At 37.8% G+C, this 25,251-nt stretch overlaps 3 protein-coding genes and 1 long non-coding RNA gene across 4 annotated transcripts; 2 read left to right on the top strand and 2 right to left on the bottom strand.

Moving 5' to 3' along the window:
- Window positions 1–1,935: 1,935 nt before the first annotated feature.
- LOC128261974 (uncharacterized) lies at window positions 1,936–22,104 on the bottom strand. The gene is given in 7 exon segments (XM_052995971.1): window positions 1,936–2,503; window positions 3,089–3,239; window positions 4,461–4,723; window positions 8,669–8,804; window positions 10,033–10,241; window positions 17,788–18,363; window positions 21,885–22,104. Coding segments are annotated over 6 exon segments (1,203 nt in total). The 5' UTR covers window positions 17,864–18,363; window positions 21,885–22,104; the 3' UTR covers window positions 1,936–2,135.
- Window positions 9,168–9,757, bottom strand: LOC128261982 (uncharacterized). The gene has a single exon (XM_052995978.1). It carries the CDS (start codon window positions 9,654–9,656, stop codon window positions 9,198–9,200), a length of 459 nt encoding a protein of 152 aa, XP_052851938.1. The 5' UTR covers window positions 9,657–9,757; the 3' UTR covers window positions 9,168–9,197.
- LOC128261985 (uncharacterized) lies at window positions 12,538–12,950 on the top strand. Its single transcript, XM_052995981.1, has 3 exons — window positions 12,538–12,580; window positions 12,633–12,785; window positions 12,837–12,950. Exons 1-3 carry the CDS (start codon window positions 12,550–12,552, stop codon window positions 12,923–12,925), a joined length of 273 nt encoding a protein of 90 aa, XP_052851941.1. The 5' UTR covers window positions 12,538–12,549; the 3' UTR covers window positions 12,926–12,950.
- On the top strand, window positions 14,712–24,062 carry LOC128261989 (uncharacterized). Its single transcript, XR_008268304.1, has 3 exons — window positions 14,712–14,734; window positions 23,747–23,937; window positions 24,002–24,062. It is a non-coding gene; the product is annotated as an uncharacterized LOC128261989 (long non-coding RNA).
- Window positions 24,063–25,251: the final 1,189 nt, after the last annotated feature.

The following is a 25,251-nucleotide window of genomic DNA, read 5'->3' as shown; positions in this document are numbered from 1 at the left end:
CCATAAATAGTCCGGGATCCTTGGAACTTATCAAAATATATTTCTCTGGAGTATTCCCAAGTCATTAACCCGCCATTTAGAAAGCAGTCTGGATAAGCAAGAACACAATATGAGCTGCTCACATTTATGGTTGGCGATACGAATGTTTTTAACTGCATGTACTCAGGCCTTGGCTGAGGTTCGCCGCCCTGAATCCAACGCTTTATAGCACCCAATCACGACTGAAAATGAAGAAAGCACCGCATGCGTAGCGAAAATTCAATCGTACAATGTGTTGATATATGACACGTAATCAAATGTTTAAGTGCATGGCACACGCATCGCCAAGTCAAGGAGCCCAATCTCCCATGTTGAAAATATGAACAGAATCTATAGAGAGGGTGGCCTGGGTACACACAGCAAATCCGACAAGTAAATATAATAACAATAAAATGAAGCAACGACATGAATGCCATCGCAGCGCCAAGGCGAGATATTATGACACTGCCACCAACAATAAAAAAGTATAACAGCGAAAAGAATGCCCGGCAAGGACAATTGCCGGCACGAATCTTTTCCCCGTTCTCTGTTTTCTCTTCCAGGTCAAGAGCGCTAACAATGAAGACAATGACAAGGGGACGAGGCGTGGGAAAATTCCGGCAAAAACAAGTCAAATGGATTGGAAAATGGCATACCCTGTCATCTATAATAAATGCATTTTCAAGTCATTGTATCATAGCTATGAATTTTAAGCCATAAACAAAGTTAGATTAGAGAATGGGTATTTGGGAATGTCACAAAAAGTCAAGAATTGACATTGTGTTAAAATTACAATTTGAAATAATAAATAAAAAAGAATTCTTCAATTAGAAATAGTAAAATTGGTAAAAGGCATAAATAAACATTAAAATAAATTTAATTTTTGCAATAATCAAAATATAAGAATTTTCTTACCTTTTGCCACTTACTCTATAAACCCCCTCACCCGAAAAGTACAGGGTATTTAAGACGACAAAGCAGAGGCCCTGAAAATATGTTGGCAGTTACTCCCTTGGGGCGGTTCCAACAACAATCAGGCACTCTCATTTGATTTTTTTGCATTCTTTATTTCTTTAAAGACTTAATAACATTCATTATCCGCATTTAATTTACACTGCTACACAGGGTTTTTTGGCTTAAGTTCTCTATGGTTGGATATGATTTTGCTAGTTATGGTCTTAGTCTAGGTAACATTCAACAATTTGTTCATCGTACAAGAGAAAGACAAAGATTTCCTCAGCGGCGATATGCCTTAAGGTGTGCGTCATACATTTAAGTGCAATAAAATCATTTTAATGTGTGTGAGGTGTGATTGTTTTAATCATTCCAATTGTAAAGGATTTTACACAGTCAGATTCTGGATGAATTTAAACATTAGGTAAGACTTGTTGTGTTCTTGTACAAATACATAACAAGTATTAATTAAAATCTAAAATAAATTTATTTTTACAATACTGGAACTTAAATAAAAAACTCTAAATACATTCTAGTTTTGGATTTTAAAATCTGGAAATAAAAATTTCATAAATAATTTTAATGATTAATCAAATGTTATATAGAATGAATTTAACTTGTACAAATGAAAATTAATTCTAGTATTCTGTTGGCTACATTACTTACTAAGGTTTAATTGAAATCAAGTTTCTAAATCTATAATTTTTGTTTTTTGTCCTTTATTGATTCACCGGCTATATATGTTATCTTAAAATTTAAATAGCTTAAGAATCTCTATTAGTTTTATTTCTTATATTTTACATTTTTGGCTACTTACTTGAGATTAATAATTTTTACAGTAATGCGTACCATTGAAAATAAGTTTTCACTTTCTTATTCGTAAAGCAATTTCATAGCCAACAACTTTGAGCATTTTCCCTAAGACCGACAAGCAAAAGAATCCCCAAGAGGAACAACGACATATCAATGCTTTACTAATGAATGTTTTATATAAATACAGTAAATATATGGATATGTACATACACTAGTTAGGCGAGACGCACACGCGGCGTATACTTGATGTGACAAAAACTTGAAATATTTACAAAGAACTTAATAGGATTTTAGGCCATAATACCGCCTCTTTTGATGCCGCGACTGTTTATTTGCTTTCCGGTTAATTGTTATCTACGCTGAGCAGCCTTCTCGCAGCCTAATTGGGTCGACAGGCTGCTCCTGTTTGTGTTGCTCCTGCTGATGTTGCTGCCACTAATGCTGCTGCTGTGGATGCCACTGCTGGCATTACTCCTCCAACAGCAACTTCCCTCGACTGCCGGTCGAAGGCTACACAGAAATGCTATTAGGACGGGCAGCGCGTAGAGGGAAATGCGTGCAATTGATTTGGAAGCTAATATGCGTGACCAGGGCACCGATGAGCCCCACCAGACTGCCCCAAATGGCGCCATAGTTGATGTTGCACTGGACGAGGCAGCTGCCGCTGCGGCCGCTGAAGTTGCCGCTGCAGGGCGTCGGCTCTTCTTCAGTTGTTTGTCTAGTTTGTGGATTCAAAGCGGGTCAGAGGTCAAAGGTGGTTAGTCATGGTTGGTTGGAAAAAGTTTTGTGGACACAACTGTTGCTGCTGCACTCGAAAAAAATGACCTTCCACATTTGCCGAAGCGTTAGGAAATCCCTTAAAAGTTAATTTTAAAATGCTTAGTTGTACTTACATCATCAACAAAACTAAATAAAAACAGAAAGCGTTATTTTAAAATCAATTTAAATATTTCCTTCCTTTCGTTAAAATAAAATGTTATTTGGGTCTCAACAATGACAGTTTCCAATACCTTAGGTTTGAAAGTAAGCTTAATTTGAAACATGAACATTCTTAAAGCCATTTTTATTTAAATATTATTTAAAATTCTTTTAAGCAACAACATGGGTATTTAACCACTTTCCTTGGTGTTCAAATTAATTACTGTTTATATATTTGAATAATCAAACAATTAAATGAAGCTCTTAGACAATTTTTTTTAGACAAATTAACTTCCAGGAATTTTGTGCTCACTAAAATAAACATTTTTTCGAGTGCACAACCGCTGTTGACCAGCTAACTAACGGATGACTGATGATCACTCACCTTCGAGCGGAGACTGGGCCTTCTCCATGGACTGACGTGACTTGGACATGACCGTCTCCCGCGACTCTAGGACCGGAATCCTCTGGTGCTTGTCGCTCTCAACACTCTCCTCGTTGCTCTGCCAGTACACGGAGGAGATTTTGGCGACACACTGCAGTCGGATTATGGCCGGAAAATGCAAGAACGAGCAGGGAAAACTTTCATCAAATCTGTGTACATTGATAAATGTGTGGGGGGCTGTGGAAAATGGGGACAACGGCGGTGGATTGGCCATCCTCTTGACGGCGTAATAAAAGTTTTATGCTTTCATTAACTCCCCCCACGCGGCCAAATAACCCGAAAATGACCCGCATCCATCTCCGCAGGACCCACACAAATATGCACACCAGCACACCCTGCGTCACCACATATGCAAACGGACTGTGACCCACACGGTTGCCAAAGGTTGCTGCACAGTGGGCTTAAGTTAGTTAGTAGTAGCTAAAAAAAGGGTTAAAAATTTCAACCGTTTTTTGAATAGAATTTGAAATACATTTACAGATAAAATTAACTTTTTTATCACTACTGTTCATATTTTTCGCCTTTTAATAAATAAATAAAATTGTACAAGGTACAAACTTCAATAAAATAAATATTTTTAAACCAAAGGAGTACTCTAAATACTCTTGCGGGGCAGCAAAAAACAAGCACTTACTATTGAAATACATTTAAGGGTTTTTTAATCTATTTTACTATATTTGAAACCACTGTTCATACTGGACATGTCATAAGAGCACTTCGTCAGACGCCCGCGTTCGCATGAAATTTTGTGGCTTGTTCAACATACATTTGCACTCGCAGTGGTGCGGGTGGTTGGGTGGTTGGGTGTCTCAGTGGGGTGGGGGTGGCCGGTGGCTGAGTGGCTGGCCAACTGGGTCCGAATGGATAATAATCAACATGAGCTGCCATGTTATGTTGTCGCAAATTGAATCAGAGCAACAGTGCGCTGGCAAATATGTATGAGATGGGATATCGGATGAATGAATGTATCAATTTTCATGGCCTGTCCGGGTAGCCAATAATCAGCTTACTGGAAATCCTTGAAGGGAACTTTCTGTCTGTCCCACAAAATAGTTAAGTATTTTTAATATACCATAGCGTTAATGTTTTTAAAAGTCTGAGGATAAAGTGTGAAGTTTTGTATTTAATATATGGTATTTATAACAAATACTTGACTTTTATTAATATAATTAGGCTAAAAAGTTATTAATATATCATGTTTGTATTAAGTTTTGCCAAAACAATACCATAAAATGATAACCCTTAAATACCATTTAGTGATTTGGATTGAACCGATGCTATTTATTACAAATTGACTCGATTTTAAACTCACCTTTAGCTTCATGTCGCCGTGCTTGAAATGTCATCCGCGCACCCGGAACTCCAGGCCCAATCGGGCGACCTCCAGCCCTTCGCGACCCACAACCAAGGGTTCAAAAGGTCGCAGCAGCGAGCGATTTGCGTGCATCCCGTTAATCAGCCAGCTGAGATGGCAGACAGGCCTGGAAGCCGCCGAGGTGCAATTGACGCGCACCATGTCGCCAATTTGATACCGCGGCTGTCCGCCTGTGATTTGTGGTCCATGCTTCGGAGTCACTGAAATTGAGCAGAAAATCAGGGGGTTCGGATTAGGGGAGTAGAGCGGGAATATCGGGTTGAGTGGTTGTTACCAAGTAAGTGCTCTATTGAAAATGTCGAATATTGTTTTAATACCCCAAAGCAAAGATACTACAAAATTGTCATTTCACTTTTGTATGTATAATTAAATTGTCTTAAAAATAAAACCCAGGAGCCTTATGTTATTTGCATTGAAAATCACAGAGTCTATACAGTAAAAGTATCGCTTAAAATATAGTTGTCAAAAACTTCCACATGCGCATTTCACTTTTGTTTTTAAATAAAATCCAAACAAGCTGAAACATTTTGCCACATATTTGAAATAAAGTCGTGGTTGCCAAACAAAATTGATGGTTAATTTGGTTTAAGTTTGTGAACAATTTGTACCCCCCAGCCAATAAGCGATGCCAAATAATGTTTGTGATCCATCAATTGGGCAATTAAAACTATTCCGATTCGTGACAAAGAGGGTAGTGCAAATTCGGTTAAAGCTCAACTAAAATGGAAAACAATAATGTTGTGAAAATGTCGAAAACAACTCCTTGGTGCGCAATTTTTGATCATTGTTGCATTTGATTTGTTTCTCGCTGCTGATGTTTGCCTTTTTGTGGGTCACTTTGTGTTGGCCATGAAGTCCAGCTGCTGGACATATGGCGTTGCAGGAGGGCAAAGCAATGTCTGCTGGCCGACCTGGCCGACTGCCAATTGGGTCAAAAACTGGAAAAATCGAACATAACTATACCGAAACTTTAATTAAACATAATCGATAGTTTCGCACTGATGAAAAGTTTGGGAAAGTGAAAGGAAACTTCAACGTTTATCGCACAAAAGAATATTTCTGTCACACTCTTTTATCCGCTTCCTAATAACGGTAATATTGCGCCAAGACTTTGCCAAATACAAACCAAAACGGAAAAAGAAAATTTATGAAGGGTACACTGTGAAAACCTTTTCTGAATTTTCCATTCCATGGAAAATCTTATATTTATTTGTGCCATATATAGCCTTTTAGATTTAAGCTAATTAAATTTAAAATATTAGTTATAATTGAACTTTCATCTTTATTTATCATTTAAATAAAATAATATATATTAATTTGTAGGACCCATAAAATCTATTTATAGTTAACATATTGCTTTTCAAATATCATACAAATTAATAATCAAGATTTATAGAAGTGTCCGAAATAAGGTCAGATGAAAATTCTCTTTTCCTTCAACCAATTTTTCTTTGTCCTTCGTTTCCTACTCCGTGGACTTTTCTTTTTGCCTCTCCTTCTTATTGTTCGGCTTAACCGAACTGAACTGCATAAATTATTATTTTCAGCGAATATTTTTACGCTGTCCTGACTTTGATTAAGCTGTTGATATTTTGTGGCACTCCCTTTACGATTTACTTGCCTTTAATATTTGGCAAAATGTTAACATTTTCCCCTGGCTATTTGGGTTGGGGTTAAGGGGCTAGAAGCTTACATCCCCCGTTGTGCTCTGCTCCAGTATCAATTGGTAATAATTGCTGGGCATTTTTATTCTTTAGCCGCCATTGTCCGGCTTTGTTTGCCTCCGAGGGCCTTCAGACAAGGGATCAACATGGATCCAGTTTGTTTTGCGTGGGCCGTGCCCTCGGATTTTCCTTTGTCCCGGACGCGGGTGAACAATGGACTCAATTGAGCAACTGAAACAAATATCTAAGTAAATCGGATGCCTAAATAAACTAACAATTTTTCACCTTAATAGCTTTTTGGCACACACATCCACACAAAGGATCGAAGCGGCGCAATTGATTGAAAAGAAACGAGTTGTTTAACGTTTCTACCTTTTTATTATTTTGTGGATAGTATTAAGCTATCCCTAAGATTTTCTTTGTTGGGAAAGGTAGCTTTAATTGTTGGTTAGGATTTTACGAACAGAGAAAACTTCTATTCACTTCATGAAGTAAAAAAAAAAAATAATATTTATCACAGATCAAGATTACTCTCGAAAAACTACTTTCCATTTTTTTAATATATCTCTTATTGGTAAAATCTACTTGAAAATGTAAATATTTTGTTAAAAAATTCAATTCAATTTAAAAGATAAATTCCTATGCAACGGCATCGGGATGTCAGTATTTTCCGCCCATTTTCCGTGCACTTCCACCCGTGGAACCTCACATTTTCAATTACCGCGCATATACTGCAATTATCGCATATGTCGACTCGCCAGTTGGTGCTGTCTAATCTAAGGAACTGGGTCAAACACATTTGGAATCGTCGGGACGGCTTTTCCCTCTATAATTGCATTCAATTATTTTGACCACAGTAATAGCATTAAACCCAATAAATTCATTTAAATATTTTCGTAATTTAAATGAGATTTCTAGCAAGCAACATAATACATAGAGTATTTAGGAAATCTCTCTATTTATCTGTATTTTCTGTCATCACTTTTTCTGGCTTACTTCTCCGTTTGCCTTTTGATGGCAGCCAGTTTTTCCGCTTTTTCCGGCTCTGAAATTCATTAGGTTTATTGATCTGCAAATCGTCATAGTCATTATGCCTTTGATTTAATCCGCTTACATTTGAACTGAAGAGCGGCTTTTACACTTTCCCACTGCCCCGGGACCCATTCCCATTCCGATTTTTCTCAATTTAAGTCTAAGCGTAATTGAGTAATTTCCAGCTGAAAACGGAAGCTCTGATTGGCGGACTTTCATCCCTCTCGCTTGCCCTCAGTTGAGGAAATATTTAGTTAGCCTAATTATGCGATATACCAATTTTGATAGCCCCGCTCCGGAACCCTCTCAACATTTCAGTGGACGGAAATGAAGGTGAAATTTACCTGGCTCAAACAATTGTGCCGACTTCTGTCGTTGATAAACATCACCATCATCATCATCATTCTGGGGCATACCGTTGGGATATTTGGGTCAGATATGTTTCGATACTCTACGCGTTTTTTTCCTCTCTGAGGGCAAGGGCTTATGTCAACGATTTATAGTTATGAGGTTTGCTTTGGTCCGATGAGTTTGATTATGCTTGCATTTGATATTCAACAACTATTTCAAATTAATTTGATACATCAAATAGTATTTAACAGATTGGTATTACTAAAAAAGTACCTTAAGTAATGTACTTTATTTTTTGTTGAACATTTTTGTCCCTTTAAATCCACTTTAACCTCATCTTAAAGTGTCTGATGAAACTGAAAATGTATATCTCCCCCTCCTTTTTCACTGTTATTAAACACGTTTATTCTAAGTTTTCCTCGGCAGCAGTTTTTCATATTGCGTTCGGTCATATTTTTGCGCCATGTTTTGTTGGATTGCGCAAAAATTTCAAATTAAGTTGCAGACCGGGCGAAAGAGAGGGGAGATGGTGAGCGAAAGAGAGGGAGAACGAGTCTGGGCCTGTGGAAAAATCTCGAGCTGTAAGTGAGCTACAGAATTGCATCACGTACATGGGCAATTTGCCAGTGGAATACAATACAAAGAACACACACACGCATTGAAATTCTGTGTTGGCCAGGAAAAGGATGGCCCAAAATTTGCCTTCTCCCTTTCCCACACTATCTCCTTCCCTGTCTCCCTGCACCCGCTGGCTTTTTTGGCACAGGTTTTCTCCTCGAGAATTTGTAAATCGCAGCGAGAAACAATGCCGGGCATAAACTAAATAAATGTGAAATATTTTATACAATGTCGTAGCGTGGCAAAAGAGATAGGGAGATGTGCAGTGAAAGAGAGGGCTGTACGAGAACGAGACAGAAATAGTTCCTGAATAACAGATTACTTTTCGTCGCTTAGTCCGCTTGCTGCAATTAATCTTGCCGCTATTCTTCTGCCAAACTCTTGCTCTCTCTTTCCCCGAAAGTGTGTCTGTCTCTTTTCTCGTTCCGTCTTTAGTCAGCATTTTACTGTGCATGTTTTATGTTGGCCACTTTCACTTACCCACAACAATCATGTCCTCGTGACCGGAAACCGTCTGAAACGAAGGCGCCTCGCCGGACACTTCGCAGCGATATCGGCCAGTCGACTGAAGGCTAACTGAGCGCAGGACAACAACCACGTCCGTTGAGTTTTGTAACTGCAAGAAAAACGCGAGGAAAAGAAGGTCAAAAAACGCCGAAACAAAAGTTAAGGGTTTCAAAAAATGGGTAGACATTTGGACTTATTCCCAAAAATCAATGCGAAGCAAAAACATTTTACATTTCATTTAAGGACACCCGAACTAAGTTAACCGAAATAGTAATGTCAAGATTGACTTTTGTTTTGTGAGGACAAAATAAATAAAGTAAATGTCTATATGCATGCCTTTCAATTTTAAGTACTTTTCTTATTAATATTTCTTGGTTTAATCTTTTGATTGAAAAACTTTAAATTTACTTAAGAGAAATGTGTTAAAACTACAAATTATAAGCATTCAACTTTCAGTTTTTTCATATGTATATATTAGCTTTTTCTCATATCATTTGAAAAATTAATCAAATATATGATTTTTATGATCTAATTTCCGACTATCGCCCGTCTTTACATTTTCTGCGCCATCGCCCAAGTCTTCTACCTCATCTTCATCTATTTCGTCATCCTCCTCCTCGTCATCGTCCTCCTCTTCATCTTCGCCTTCATCTTCCTCAACGAGATTGGAGTCGGTAAGAATCTCTAGCATCTCCCCAAGATCCTCGTCCTTTACGGGCATTACCTCGTCAAGAGATTCTGCAGTAGGTGAAATATGGAATGTACTCATCGAATCCCTGAATTTGATGGCATCTTCTAGGTGCAGGACGCTCAGATCCTCCTTGTTATTCTGATTCCGTTCAATTGGATCCATGAGAGGCTGCCGAATCTGGTCGGCGATCAGACGGACGACGTCTTCATGATCGATGGGCGACACAGAGTCCTCCAGCGATTTCAGCAATTTCGATTTCCTATTGCTCATTATTAAAAACCAAATAATATCCTAATATTTTACTTTTACGAAAATTTGAATTTCTTAAATATCAAGTATGTCATTGATTTCAATGAGAAATGATTTAATTGAAACAAAATAATATCACTTCCTTAAATTTATTTATATTCTTTCGCTTCTTTTTCCAGTAAAACCGGACTGACAAAATCGAAAAAGGAACAATTTAATGAAAACTTATACATCTAAAATGTAAAATTAATTTTCTGCTCTTAAAATATTATACTTATCATTATTGTGGTAGTAAAATTAACTATTGGAATACTCTAGCTAAGAGATTTCCCTGCTAGACACAAAAACACATCAACAGGTTATATATTTTTTTTAATGTTTTGTAACTTTCGCTTACCTCTACATCGACGCCGGGCAGGGGAAAAACCTGTCCCGGGGGCATGTCCCTGGGCACATAGCGATAGAACTCGAAGCCATCCTTGTACCACTTCACCGAGTACAGTGACTCCCCGTCGAGATCGAACTTGCAGCCGAGCGCGGCGTCCTCGTGGCGCATTATGTGCTTGGGGATTTTGATTTCGGTCATTGTCAGGCATTCCGCGGAATCTGAAAGACATAAGTGGTGGGAAAACAAATGGTTACTCACTAAAAATTCAACCACTTTAATAAGCCCCTAGTGGCGGGTTGGTTTCGCGGTTTCAATGCCAGTGGCAGGACATAAATAACTTGCAGCAAGTGCATAAAAGTCAAGGAAATCGAAGGAGAGTCGCTGCCGCCTCCCAATGCAGACTAGAACAATGCGCTTTTGTTTTGCCAACACAATGGTTGGGTTGCCTGGGAGGGAAAGTGAAGGCGACTAGCTTGAGCAACGTGTCCTGGTTTAAAAGTCCTTTCCCGGACTAAGATGCTGCCAGGGTGCTGCCACAGTGCTGGCAGGCAGTGGAAAAGCTCTTGGGCCCCGGCGTTATAACTCAGCACTCAAGACAATGCAGCAGTGAAATGAAAAGTTGCCAACTTATTTAACAGCCCAAGACAAAGACGGAAAACCGTGTGTAGGCCCTTCCGTTCACAACTGGGAGGGCAATTTGGGTCACGCAAATCGAGATATGAAATTAATATTGCAGAGCCGAAATGAGCAGTTGGAAAGTGGGGCAATCCGTGAGGGAGAAGCGAAATGTGCAGCTAAAGCAGTCCCAGCGGCAATCCTTGCGATTGTTGGCCATTTTTGAACCTAGGAGTTTGTTTTTTGGCAAACAATTTAAAGGATTAGAATAATTTAATTTCGCTTATTTAGTTTTTCAGATTAGTATAGAGTTTTTTAATTTATTTAATAGTTTAAAAATCATTTAGAACTTTGTCTTGTATATACTTGGTTCATAATTTAGAGTTTTATGCAGTATGTGTTTCAATATTATTACATTTTTATATAATTATTTTTTATTATTGTGTTTTGACCAAGTAATTTTTGATTGCCAATCGGTTTAATATACTTTCGGATTAACTCCTTAATAAACATAACTGTCATTAATTTTCTTATTCTCGATTAGCATGTCTTGCGTCACAAAACTGAGAAAGGTAAATTAAACTAAGCATACATTAAGTCATCGTAACCACTAATGTAATTCTCCGACCAGCTTATACAATTATATCCAAGTCAACGTTTTGTTGAAACCCAATCAAATCAAATCAAAGGCACAAGAAAGTCCTCGCCGATAAGTCAAAAATAGAATACAAAGCAAATCCCACACTTGCTTATTAAGTCCGTCAACAGCTTCGAAGTTTATTTTTGGGGCAAGTACACAAATAATAAGGCAATAATGTTTAAAAATACAATTGTGGGCAAGACGGAAGAGAAAAATAGGCTTGTGCCTAAAAATAAGTACAGAACTTCATTACAAAAAAGGAAAGGCCGCCTTAAAGGCTTTTTGACGTGGGTTTGTTTTGGGATCCGACGGGATACGATACGCTAAAAATAACTTTAAAAGCTCAGAAACAAACTTAATTAAGGAACAAATTTGTTTTTGTACCACTCTTGTATAAATTATGCATAAGCTTGAATTTTACAGTGCTTCTTTCTTGCTTTTCTTTCTTTGTAGGGTATTGACTGAGTCCTTGGCTTTCTGCGTCTGTGTGGTCGTTCAACCAGTCCGCCAAACGAAGCGACAAACAAACCAACCAACAAACAAATGGAAAGCACAATGCACAAAGGCAAAGAAAAAAGAAGAGCCGCCGCCATTGAAGCCGATGACGATGTGGTAGATGTTCAAGCAAATGGTGGGTGACCAGGAAGTGGGCGTACTGCCACGCCCTCCGTGGGCTTTGCTCCTTTGAGTGCATTTCCGCTTTGCGGCGGCGGCGGCGTCGTTTGAGTTCCTTTTTTTCCGGCCGGTGCGTGGCTCCGCTTTGGCGGACACTTTGTGAAATGTATTTCGCCTGTGTGTGCGGCTTAAGTATAATTTAGCATTTTGCACTCTCCAGTAGGTTGTGTACAGCTGCCTGCCTCGTTGGCGGAAGACAAACAAAGTGCGTTGCCAAAAGGTTTCCATCGCACAAAGGACCCCTGCCAGTGGAAAACTCCTATGTGCGCCATTTTCTTGACGAAGTAAGGGAATTTTTAAGGAACCGCAATGAAAACATCCTTGGGCCCCAGAGAATTCTTAAGAAGTAAAACGTGTGATTTGACTTAAAAATGTTTAACATTCTATAAAGTATTTTTTTTTGTTTTAATATAACTGCATAGGCATCTTATTAATTATTTTTAAAAAGTTTGAATGTAACAACCTAACCAAAAGTCGAAGGCTAAAATGAATCTCATGCTTTAATTCAATTTTCTGCAGATAATCTGTACAAATTTGAAATTTCACTATGTCATATTTCCTGGCCAAAAGATCTATTTCGTTAAAAAAGTTTTGTGATGTTGGCCTGGGTGATTTTTCTTGTGATTGGTTTGCATGGATAGTTTTCAACTAACAATTATTTAAGAAAATTTTTTTGCAGCTAAGATTTGCAAAATTTTTTCAAGTGCCAATAAAACGTGCATCCTTAAATATGAACCAATTTGTGTTTTATATGAAGATTGCGGTTTCACATTGAATAGCAAATGCTTGATAGACATACATAACAAGTTTAACTTAAATGGAAATAATCCACGTAAGTATATAAATAAAAAAAAAACCAAAACTATTACTGAACTATTTTCAGCAATGAAGACATTTATTCCTGGAGCTTGTCCGAAAGATAAAAAAAAATGCCCTTACAGTAAAATTCTTCAAGGACTTATGTTTCAGTGATTAAAAGATGTTATCCAATTCAAAACAAAGCATTAATTTCTTATACCACAGTGGGGAGGTTTTGCAATCACAAGTATTAGGTGTTTATTTTTGGTAAATTTCAAGTGCGCAGTTGAAGCTACCGAAAGTTGCAGACCGCACCTTCGGGCAGCTAATTAATAAGCCAGAAATAGGAAAGTTTTGTCATTTAACCTGGGCTTAATTAAGAAGAGCCAATGCCAGAAAGTCAAGGCAGAAATGTTCGCCTGACAGAGCCGAAAAGTTTTCCATTTGATGTCGTGTAGACGTCATAGTTATGGTCGAAAGGGGATCACTCAGCACTTCCTTGGGCTTACCTTAAAACGCATTGCAGAGCTGCCGCCAAAGACAAAAGTTTGCTACTTAATTATTGTTGATTTTTAAATGATTTCATTTGCCGCCCGGGGGCAACAAATGTCAACCGCAGACAAAAGTTGCCCGCCTCCGCCTCCATTACCCAAAATGAGTATCTTTTTGGGGTTTAGTTGTGCTGGAAATCTAATTCAATGTTGAGGACGACCAAATGAGGGAACAGGGAATGAGTGTCAAGTGCAGAACTTTACTCAGCAAAGTTTAGCTTTGCATATCATTATGGCTTTTTGATAGGGTGAGCAATGTCCTTAGTCATCTAAATAATGTGCCAGTGGGGTGGTCTGTATAACTAATGAAGTTTTCAGGCGTTCAAGGGAGATCTAGGGGAGCCGTTGATATTATTCGGTTAATGAATTCAAAAAACCGTATATATTAATATTCAATAGAGCAGGTTCAAGATTTCACGACAAATAATTTGTTTCAACAAAGAATATAGATTTTTAAATTATTTAATGCTTTAAAAAAATTGTTCCAAAAAAGAACTTCTTTTCATTGAAAGGTTTATTGTGACTTGGAAGTTTTTCTTGTAATCAATACCTTACAATTATTATTGTTTATGAAGCAAAAGCTCTAGACTATGAGGGAAATAAATCCAATAGAAATCAGATTAAGCCTAAAACCCATTTAGCATAAAAATGAAAATGGTAGTAGCTCACTCAAGCGGATTAGTTACATAATACAAACATTGTGCCTCAATCTCTACACTCCCCTTCCCTTGATCACCCTGAGAAAAAAATCAAGAAAATCCCGGCAAAACAATTGCAATTTCGAACCCAAATCTGACTGTCACATGAGCTCATCTCGGCTCAGCTCTCATTCTCCTCCCTTTTCCCCATCCTTCTATCAATAAAACTCGACAGGCAAATGCAAAATGCAATTAATTTTATTAGAGTCCATTGAAAACTCATTGGAAAAACGGTCCACAAAAGGGCGCTTGTGCTCGGAAGGTTGCCAAGCCAAGAATTTACGGCCCGGCCAAGGCTTCACTTACAATGCAAATTTTTCCAGACAGCACAGAGGAGGCAAGGAAATTATGATGCGGCTCGGCTGCAGAGCTTACTCATGGGTTCTCTGATGGGGTTGGGGACCGGATGCGGAGCCTTGAGCAAATAAAGATGTTTTTTCCATGTTTCGCAGACGCCAGCAGCAGCATCAATACGCATCAATCCCTGGCCTGCATACCCATGCCCTGCAGGTCTAGATTCAGTGCACCCCTTTCTCATTCGAGCAGTCGCCTAGAACGTGCTTAATCTGCAATCAGAGGCGGAAGTTGGTCTCCTACTCAGCCCCCTCTATTGGCCCTCTGTCCGTCTGGTTTTCCTTCCAGCTAACAGTCCTGTCCCCGTCTTTATTTCAGTTGCAGTTTGAGCCACGCCTTGATACCCTCGAGAAGTGTATCATAACTTGCACTTTAAAAAGGTTAATACATTTCTACATTACATTAAACTCGTGTTGTTAACCAAATATTTGCTTATTAAATTCAGTTTCTTATAAAAGAGAAAGGTTATAAGACGTATGATAACAAATCAAATGTGTGATTCAAAGCGTTTTGTAAACGGTAAAATTAAATAAAATTACTATATGGTCTTTTAATTGTTAGGACAGCAAAGATAAACCTTTATTTAAATATTTATATAAACTAAAAAAGTGTATAAATTCCTTCTACATCTTAGAAACCGCTTAAGGGATCCTGCATTTTTTTTTAAACACTTCAAGAGTATAGATGTCTTCGTTGCACAACTCCCTTCCCAATATCCTTTGATGACTAGTGCATCCTCGTTGTCCTGGTCGTTGTCATTGCAGTGGCAAAACGGGAGCACGTCTGGCCCTGCCACTCCCCCTGCGCCTTCGAACGCCCCTTTAACCCCTTCTGGCCACCAAAGCCACCAGCTCCCAGTTGTCAGCTCAGCTCAGCTTTTTCAGTCCAGTTTTTGCTGCATTGCAGGCGCACTTTCATTTGCATATTTCGCAAAAAGTAGATGGAGAGGAAAACAAAAAATATGCCATAATGTGTAAGAAAAGATGAGAGCTGCAAAAACTTGGCAACAATCGATCGAATCCCATTGAGTCTGTTTCTTGTTAGATGGTTAATCGCAGGGCACATAAAGTCAGAAGTTCCGATATCGATTCGACTTGAAGGAATTTTGTGACAATATTTATGTTCGGAATTTGTTAGCTTGGCGAAAAGCGCAAAAAGCAATTGTTGTACGTGCTTTCAAGTTAATCCTTTCACAGATGTCGGAAATTGTATTCTTCTGTTGTAGTCTTCTATTATTTCCCATAATTACCTCAATTTGAGTTTGGCATCAAACCGAAATGACTAATGTGTGAAATTAGTCAGGCCAACCTGAGTTATCTATCAAAGGAATATGCATAATGCACATTATTTTCTTTAATTAGGAAATCAATTAAATTAATCCACACAGACACAGCTGTAATAATATAATTAAAATTCACTTCGCCTTGCAAGCGGAATAATGTCAAAGACGTCACTGCATGAGTCCCCAATTAGCCCCGACCCATTCAGCCCCTCTTTAATGCGAAATCAATTAATTCCATTCAAATTAAACATGAATTTTAACCATTTATGATTAATCATATTGCGGATGGCCAGCAAATTATCCAAATCGAAAGGTGTCAGAGCATACAAAATTACATTTTAATTTTAACAAACTTAAATACTAAATTCAAATATTTATGAGGTTTTATTAACGCAACATAGATTTATACATATAAATAACATTTTTAATAAGCTATGCAGAAGGCAGATAAGACATTTTAATAATATTGTAGAGAGAAATTCATAGGTAAAGCACATTCACTTATTTACTATTCATGCTATTGGCCAACAAGCCATCACAAAAGTCGTCAATCTGTTGGCACCTCCCATCCTCGGTCCTTTCAATGGGTCCTTAAGAACACTTTAACCCCACCTAATCGCTAGAAAAGGCACTTAATAATACTTATAGGTATTTATGATGCCCGAGCAAACCGAGCGAAATCTTTAATAAACTCCACTCGAAGGAGCCTCAAGTGTTTGGCGTCTGCGAGAACTTTCATTAACCGAATAGGGGGGATATCGAGTAGTGTGGGGTGGAGTGGAGTGCGTGTCGCTCAACATTAGTTTCATGTGCTGCCAATAAATGTGTACTTCCCTCGGACATCGTTGCCCGCTCTTTGTTAGTTACAATTTGGCCAGAAGTGTGCGCCACGTTAACTTAATTTCATTATTTGTTGCTCGCTTCCAAAATTTTTCCCCTCAGTGCGGCATGCGTACGTGACCTCATAATAGGAAAATAAGATTTCTATCTATAATTCAGGCAACGCTCGCTCCAACCCAAGCCGGCTAAGTGCCAGCAAATAATAATCATTTCAGTTGCCCCGTTTGTCTAGACAGAAATTGTATTTGTCAGTCATTATTATTTCGCTCCACTGTCGCAATTGAGCGTGCAAGGGAAGCTAAGTTAAATAGTAAACACAGATCTGCCACAGAAACTTTTTTGCTTTGACAACTCTGCCGCAAAAGGAAACGGAAACGGAAATGGCAAAAAACTTGAGCATGTTTATTTATTTAATTAAATGCGGCAGCAGGAAAGTTTCTCTGGTGTTTTATAAATTTTTTTCATGTTTTTTGCCCTGCCTTTCGGCAATCAAGCTAATAAGTTGAAGGTTTTCGCACACACACAAAAGATTATTATTAATAAAATATATTAATTGTGGTGGGCGCTAATGAAAGATGTGCAAATAATTGAATTGAATTTATGGTTCAGTCAACTGTAACATTCATTAGCTGTGAAATGTGACAATCATTCAAACGGATGCTGAGTACTTTAACAAAAACTATGCATTTTTTTCTACTCCATCAGAACAGATTAGTAGCTTTTAATTTGTTTCAGAACTTTACATTTTTAATCATTATTAAGAGTACACCAGAATAAATTATAACATTAAGCTTAAAAACTGTAACAAACGGCTTTATTTTTATACAAATGATGAACAACATTAAAACATTTCCATTTAATAAGGATATCTAAGACCTTCAGTCAACCTCAATCGACAACTCCGTCATCTCGGCGAATCAAAAATCTCTTCCTAATTCCCTCTTCTTGTGGTTAGCCGCGACTTTCGCTTGTTTGCCAGTTAATTTTGTTTAGTTTTCGCGCAGCAGTTTGTTGAACTTAATTAAAAATAAATAACAGGCAGTGGTGGCAGTGGCAAACTTGTTGTTTATTAATGCCCTGGCAAGGTCTTGAGGGCAGAAGGGATTTCCTGAAAGGATTTATCCCGACGACCTGACAGCCTTGACTTTCCCTCTGACTTTCTCAACTTGTAAAAGTTTTGAAAGGCTTTCGACGATCGATTATTGAATGAATTTCAAATGAGTTATCTCGCAGGGGAACACATGGCGTATGAATTATATTTGGAAGCAGTTTATTTTTGGGGTTAATGAAAACTTTGGACTTTTATCTTACCGTAGCAAAGTTGGAGCAGAAGAAAGGCGAAAACGCCGTAGGCGAAGGAATATCGTCTGTTTATTGCAGGATCCATGCTGCGTGTTCTATTTTTATTCTGTGTTTCGCTGATAGTTTTTCTCTGCTAAAACTTTAATTTTTCAATTTGTTTCGGAATTTTCGGCTATTTTTCTTGTCCATGCTCGCGCTTTTCTATGTTTGCCTTTGCTTCGTTTGCGTTTTCTTCTTGTCTCATTTGTGCAATGCAATAAATTTTCTTTGACCGCCAACGAGGGAAAGCGTCAACCAAATGCTTTTCTTGTTGTTGTGCTTGTCGTTGTCGTTGGCTTATTTATATTTATTTTCCATGAGCTCGTTGCTATTTGCTTTTCCTATTAAGCGTTTGCCCACACACACACACATCTATGGGCTATGGGCAGTCGCATTTACATGTTCTGTCCTGCCACTATTTGTATTTGCCTCCCTAGTTTCGTTTCCTTTTTTTCTATTTCAGTTTAGTTTCCTGCTCTGTCATTTTTTGGGTCTCTTATCGTTCCGAGTTTAATTGAAAGATCAGCAAAAGTTTCCGGAGACAATCTGTAAATGAAGGAAAATAATGAAATATTGTTTATTTGTCTTACATGGAGCTAAGTTTTGTGAACCAACTAAGTTTTTGTGTAACTATGAATTCATTGCCTTAAATGTATGATTTGCGTATTGTCTATATTTGTAACAGGTAAAGTCATTTGTCATTTTCTTTTGTTTTATTTTTGGTTGCTAATTAATGTTTCCGGCATCTATTTCTGGTTTCCTGACAGTATGTTTTTAATTATGGCAGCCCAAAGGTATTTTGCGGGCCATTACCTTTTACGGATCTGCTTAATAATCACAGTATTTATGCCTGACTAAGAAAATATGCCAAGAATTTTATCAAATGGCTTTAATAAATTTCGCGGAAGGTAAGCACCGTTTTAAACTAAATTTTCATTTATTTTTTATGACATACGTTTTATTTTACCCCAGCCTGCCCCACAGCTCAGGAAATTCCAGTTGCAAATGTCCTTAAGCTGACATAGACAATCGATTGAAAATGTCAGCTCACAGAAACAAGAAACCAAATGAATTAATCATACACTTTATGGCCAATAACTGTTAATTTGAATTAAATGCTCTCCGAACTGAAAGCCCTAAGGAAGAGCCCTGAGCTCTGGCTCAAAAATCATTGAGCAAAGGCATAAATTAACAATAACATTGTACAGCCTGCGATTGTGTAATTGTTCTCGGGCAAACAGCATTAAATTTGCATAAAATCAATTAAAACCAAAAACTGCCGGAAAGCAGCCAGGCACTTGGGGGCAAAAATCTGTGAAAGCCTTTTGGGCAGAAAGTTTTCCAAAATCATGTTTTGTAATTAGAGGCCATGAATAATTTTAGCACCTTGTTGTCATCTATTTTAAGAGCCACGCACATACTGAGTCACATGTCGAACGGTGAGTGGCTTATGCAAAATAGTCAAGTCGGACCCTGAGTACACACACGCTGCGTATACTTGATGTTGGCTCCCGAGCCGAGTCTTTTGCATAATTAATTATGTGGCAGGCATAGCACTGGCTTGTTAAATATGCAAATATTCGTAGAACGAGGTCTAACCGGACTTAGACACCGCAGGTCACTCACATCTTGGAAATCTTTGCTACCAGGTTGCTCCTCTTAAATTGTGTTTCCCATCGTAGGCAATTTTGAAAGTGTTTTTTGCCCGAAAAGCTTTAAAGAGATTTGCCTACAAGGCCATGTCCAATGGCTTGTCGCAACACACACACACACACACACACACACAAACACAACACACTTTTATTGGGGGCCAGAGAAAGGGGGAATATAGGGGCTTAAGCGCCTTGTATGAGAGCTCTCTGAATGCCGAATGAAGAATTGACTGAATGGCCATACGTGAAATGCCTCAGTGACTGACTGACTGAATGACTGGCATTGCTCTCTGCGTGAGTGTTTGTGCTGGCCATTGTGGGTGCTGTGCCAGTGTGTGTGCGTGCTCCGGGGGCCTTGAACAGCCCTTGATGTTAGTGCCATAAGGCAGAATTTGGCTTTAAAATTTAAGCCCAACAAGCTCAGAGATTGAAGAGTAACTTGGGAACAACTGCATTTAAATATTAAACATGTATAATAATTTGTTGAACAGCCGAGAGAAATAATCATATTTAAATGTATCACACTTAACACTGATTTTAATTTATCTAACACTACACATATGTAAACTAATAGCCATTAATTGGAATTTAAGTGGGGTTCATTTTGCAGCACCAATTTACAATGATTTAAGTAACAACATGAAAAATATCAGATAACAATAGCAAACCAATAAAAATCATCAATCTCGAAATTTAAATTTCAACTGAGTATATTTTTTCATGAAAATAATAAAAGCACTTTAACAAATCACAACAACATCATTGACAAACAAATATTATTGCCCCCCAATCAAATAAACTGCCTAAAATTAGCAAGCTAAAAAACAAACAAAGTACTTTCCAAAAAATGTGGCCCATATTTCTTGTCCTCATAATAAATAAAAATAAATATTTCCCATAACCGCAAGCATAAAAGCAGAGCCAATGATATAAATTTCAAAATTGACCACCGAAAAAATCTAAAATATTTTTACTCTCAAAAATGAAAGCGGAAATCTTTTTATTTATCGCGATATTTGAGTTTTAAGTCTCAATTGATAAGGCCATAAAGGGCAGCGAGCCATGGAACTGACCCCAGGGTGAGTTTGGGACCTTAACGATCTGCTGGTAGGTCATTTCTCCCTTCTTCCGCGATTTCCTCTCCAACTCCCTTCAAACAAAATGAGACTAATAAAAGGTCATAACTCAAAGCCAGGCCAAAGAATGTCCCAGCTCAGCGACTCAAATTAATTGGCATTGTACGGGAATGTCATATATACGGCGGAAGATGGAGGTGTCCACACGGCTGCGGACAAAATTATAAGGTCTATAAAGTGCTAAGTTGAACTACACAAGTAAAGTAATCGAAAAAAATATATATGCATAGACTTGGTATTTAGCTTACAAAACTAAAATTTCTAGAATGAAAATTTAAATAAGAATATTTGTTAAACAAATTTTCTTAAATATGTATATATATATTAGTTAATTCCATTTGAGCTGCTAAGGCACCTAATTCCAGTTACTTCATGATTTTATTTTATTTATGGTATTATTATTTTATCATTGAAATCTTAAAAACGAAATAAGAACCAAAATTTGATTTGTAATATACTTTATATAATTTAGTAATATATTGGTGACATTGTTCTGGGTAATACCTTAAGATTTCAATATCTGTTTTAATGCCCTCTAAACAGGGCTATATATTTTGGGAGTTTAGAATCTAACAATAATTTCTGGTTAGTCAATATCATTATGTTCCTGGCTGTCCTTTGCTTATAGTATATTGCTGTTTGCCCGTATCCGGCTATAGAGTATCATAATTATAATAATTTATGTTGACACCTGAGGCGTGTGCACAAATTGAACTGGCCCCAAGGTCCGTGCCAAGTTAATAAAACTTAAAGTTACAATTTGTGGGTATATATATGTTTGTGTGTTTCGCTCTCTTTCTCTTTCTTTTTGCCTGGAAAATCCCTGGAGAAATATGAGGAAAATTGTATGTCGCATAATACTCACTTATTGCTGCTATTTCTGTTGCTGACGATGCCTTTTCTTTGATACTTTGTTTTGCTCTATTTTTCAGAGAACTTTAAAGAAGGTCGCCTCCGCACCGGCTTCTGAATTCGGGAGGAGGGAATTTTGGGTTGGGGGCGCGCTGGTTTTGCCAAGTTCAGCTTTCGCTCTCACACTGTTTTTGCTTGCTGCTGGCCCACGTGCATAATAATAACAAATGATTGGTTGTCACGCACGTAACGGTACTTTCATTCATAATTTATGCATTTTAATTTGTCAAACTAAGTATGAAAACAGCGGGAGAAACGCCACTTGCTTATGAAAATGAATTCGGTGATTCCAACTGGGGATAGATTAGTTTTCTTTTTCGCCCAAGTGCATTATGTTTTCTTTGTTTTTTCCTTTTTTTTCGCTTACATTTTATTCATAAATTGCCTTTTCACTGCAGCTGCCTCGCTTGACACAAACACACACTCGCACTCTCGCACGAATGTCCTCGGTTGTATCGCGATTTTCAGGACTCGGGACTGGAGCAAAATGGAGTGGAGCAAATCGAGAACGGAGAATCGAGAATCGAGGATAGAGGATATGCCGCACACGGACTTGTGTCGCCTTCGCCAACCACACAGCACCAATAACCGACCAAGACTAAAAGCTTTGCTCTCCTTATTACCTGGTTTTTACTTGGCGCCCAACACGCACACCCCCGCACACCCAACACACACACGAGCCAATTCACGAGCTCCAAAACGACGACCGGATATCAGGATAAAAGGCGAGCAAAACACGAAAAGTTTCGAGCACAACGCACAAACTGGTTCGCATTGTCTGAGGTTGCGAAATTACGAGAGATAGACAGAGCCATAGAGCGAGAGAGAGAGAGAGAGAGAGAGAGCTCTCTCTTTCTCCTGAGAGAAAGTAAGAGAAAGCACGGTGGAGAGCTCGTTTGGCGTTCGTGATTTGTTTGTTTCAATTCCACGTTCTACAGACGTATTTCAACCGCCCTGCTAGCCAAGTTAACATCATCATCCAGTAGGAAGATGTTATGGCAAAATACTGGGAAAATATTTGTGCTTAGAGTAATAACAGAAGAGCAATAGAATTAAATTCTATGCCAAAGCCTTTTATGTTAGCTATAATTTAATATTTTTAGAAAAAGGTGCCCCACAAAAAATTACAAATTTTAAATTGCACTTATACAAATATTTATTTCTACTTCTTTAAAATTTCCTCCGCCATTAAGCACCTTTTAACGTAATCTTTGCACAACAATTGTACATAAAATGTTATTTATATACTACTTTTAAAAATAAATGGATTTTATATGTAAATTTGTTGATTATGTATATACTTCATATTACTAAATTTTAATTCAGTTAATAGTTCAGTATAAGAACCGATTTATTTTCAGCTATTTATGCTATGACCTTTAAATTTTGACTTAAACTACAATATATATTTAGAAATATACGCTTAGATTTCGAAAGTCTGCTAAATAAGTAGAGTTTGTTCCTCACAAAAGCTCCATCACTTCGCCTAATAAACCCGGATATGTTGTTCGTCAAATGTCTAGTTAAGTCCTCGCAGAGCCTGCATCAACACGAACACAACATCGGTAAACAACGAAAACAATAGAAACAAGTGGAAGAACAAGGAGCAGTGTAAAAAAAAGTTGGAGGAGTTGAAAAAGGAACACAGATCCTGGCCCAGTGAGGCATCAATAGAAAATACCAATAACATCGACATCATCCTCCGCATCATTAGCCCAAACAAAAACTGCTGACTGGGGCACAATGCCAGCAAGCAAATCGGGTGCGGAGCGTTTTCCCCCAATCCAGTCTGCCAGAACCCCTATCCCAAATCTTCTATCCCCTATGCCCCCCGTTCACATCTCTTCCAGACCATCTTAACCCTAGCTCTAGGGGCTACAACTTTTTTTTTTGTGCTGCACATGCCCCGCTGGCAATTTGAAGTTGAGCCAGCAGCTAGGAGTTCCCCTCTTACCAGTACTTTTCCCATCTTTGCCCCTTCCCTTTTCTACACAGAGAAACAAATGTTTACTTAGAGGAACAATAAATTCCACAAGGAGACCTAATCTGTTTAATTTCAGTTGAACAAATTGAAGACTCTTATAAATCCGTAAATTTTTTTTAATGGTTTAATGGTTTAGTTTTATTTAAGTTATATAACTATTAATAATTACTTATGAAAAAGGGTGATTCATTTTTATTTTTGTAAATTGTTTCAATTATAATGTTTATCAATTCTTTTATTTGCAGTGCACCTGCTGGCATCGGCTCATTGACAGTCATAACGCTGAAATGCGCCTCAACTTGAACTAATTTGTGCGCAATTTGCGCGAAGAAAGGCGTCGGAAACACCAAAGGCAGAGCGAAGAGAGAGGGCCATACAGATATAGCCAATGAATGGGGAAAGAGAGACGGGAAGACCCTTGGTGAAAGAGACGGCAGTTGGGCGGAAAAGAATGGCAAGCATTTGCACTTTTACTTAAGCGTAAAACTTTTCTTTTGCAGGTTGCAGCCAACTAATTTTGCTTCCTTTTCCCCGAATGGTTGGAAAAAAGTGATGGTGGCATAGAGACATTCAGAGATAAGAAGAGATAGAAATACTGTTACTGATTGCGTCAACTTTTTCAGCAACTTGCTTTGTTTCAAGTTGTTCTTTTACTCAGGAGTTTTCGATAAGGAAGTATATAGGACTCTGGAATAAATTGGATTCTTCAGAAACCTGTAAGCTTTACAAATCTTTTTTATAGATTTTTTATCAGCATTCCAAATTTGATTTTATGATTTTCTTAAAATTTCAGGCAGTAGGAAATAGTTTGAAATTTTTTTTGCAGGTTTAAATAAGTTATTACTTAACCTTTTTAATTTTATGATCTGAGTGTGCGAATGCACATCACGTTTTTAATGAGTGTGTTTTTGTCTAATATCATTTTTGACACTTATATTTGTTTTATTCTGTCGTGTTTCCACATTTTGCTTTTGTGTGTCCCTGCAAATTGCATAAATTTGATTATTTGAAATTCGGCGTAGGTGAGAAAGACCTATCCACTGCGGGCTGCTCCTGTATATTAATTTCCCGCCAGACCGTATTAAGTTCGCCTCTTTGTGAGGCAAATCCAGTCCCTAATTGTCTTCGTCATGGACTGATTGAATCTCTTACACTCCACAGGCGGCTTTATTATTTAACGTTTCAATTACACGGCGACGAGACTTGGTCGTAGTCCGACTCAACATCGGAAAGTGGCATGTGAGTTTGAGGATTGAGAGTCCTTTTGCCAAGGACGAGGCAAAGGCTATTTAGCATGCAAATGTGAGTCAGTGCCAAATAGTTGAGTCTCAGTTCTAGTCGGAGGCAGTATCTATTTGCATACAAATGGATTTTCTTTATGTTTATGGTGCGAGTGCGACGTAGACTGGAAAATAATTTCGCAAATGTTTCATTTGATTACGGTATGAATCTTTTCTTGGATCTTTCAATCTCTAATTGTTTTTTATGTCAAATGCAAATGAAGGTTTTTGGCCTTGGCAGCGGTTACCCAAATTAAGATTTCAAATTATACATTTCACTGTTATCTAGACTTTCTTTAAAGTTCAAACAATGGTATAAGTCAACAAAAAATATATAAAAATAATTAAATTTATATTCATTATAAAAGTTCTTTATTTTATCAACTATCTTATCTTATCTTTTGCTTGGATGATTTTATTTCAGAACATAAAAAATTGCGTTTTCGCATACCTGTTCACGTGCAGTTAAG

Source organism: Drosophila gunungcola, unplaced genomic scaffold (assembly GCF_025200985.1).
Source record: "Drosophila gunungcola strain Sukarami unplaced genomic scaffold, Dgunungcola_SK_2 000001F, whole genome shotgun sequence".
Classification (NCBI taxonomy): domain Eukaryota; kingdom Metazoa; phylum Arthropoda; class Insecta; order Diptera; family Drosophilidae; genus Drosophila; species Drosophila gunungcola.
The sequence above is the reverse complement of the archived record's forward strand: the minus strand, read 5'-3'. Positions and strand labels throughout refer to the sequence as shown.

Bases quoted from the DNA above. Each gene is read 5' to 3' on its own strand.
- LOC128261982 (XM_052995978.1), bottom strand. From the start codon at position 9,656: ATGAGCAATAGGAAATCGAAATTGCTGAAATCGCTGGAGGACTCTGTG.
- LOC128261985 (XM_052995981.1), top strand. From the start codon at position 12,550: ATGTTGGCCTGGGTGATTTTTCTTGTGATTG. The intron at 12,581-12,632 runs GTTTGCATGGAT...ATTTTTTTGCAG, and splicing joins GGTGATTTTTCTTGTGATTG to CTAAGATTTGCAAAATTTTT. The intron at 12,786-12,836 runs GTAAGTATATAA...AACTATTTTCAG, and splicing joins CTTAAATGGAAATAATCCAC to CAATGAAGACATTTATTCCT.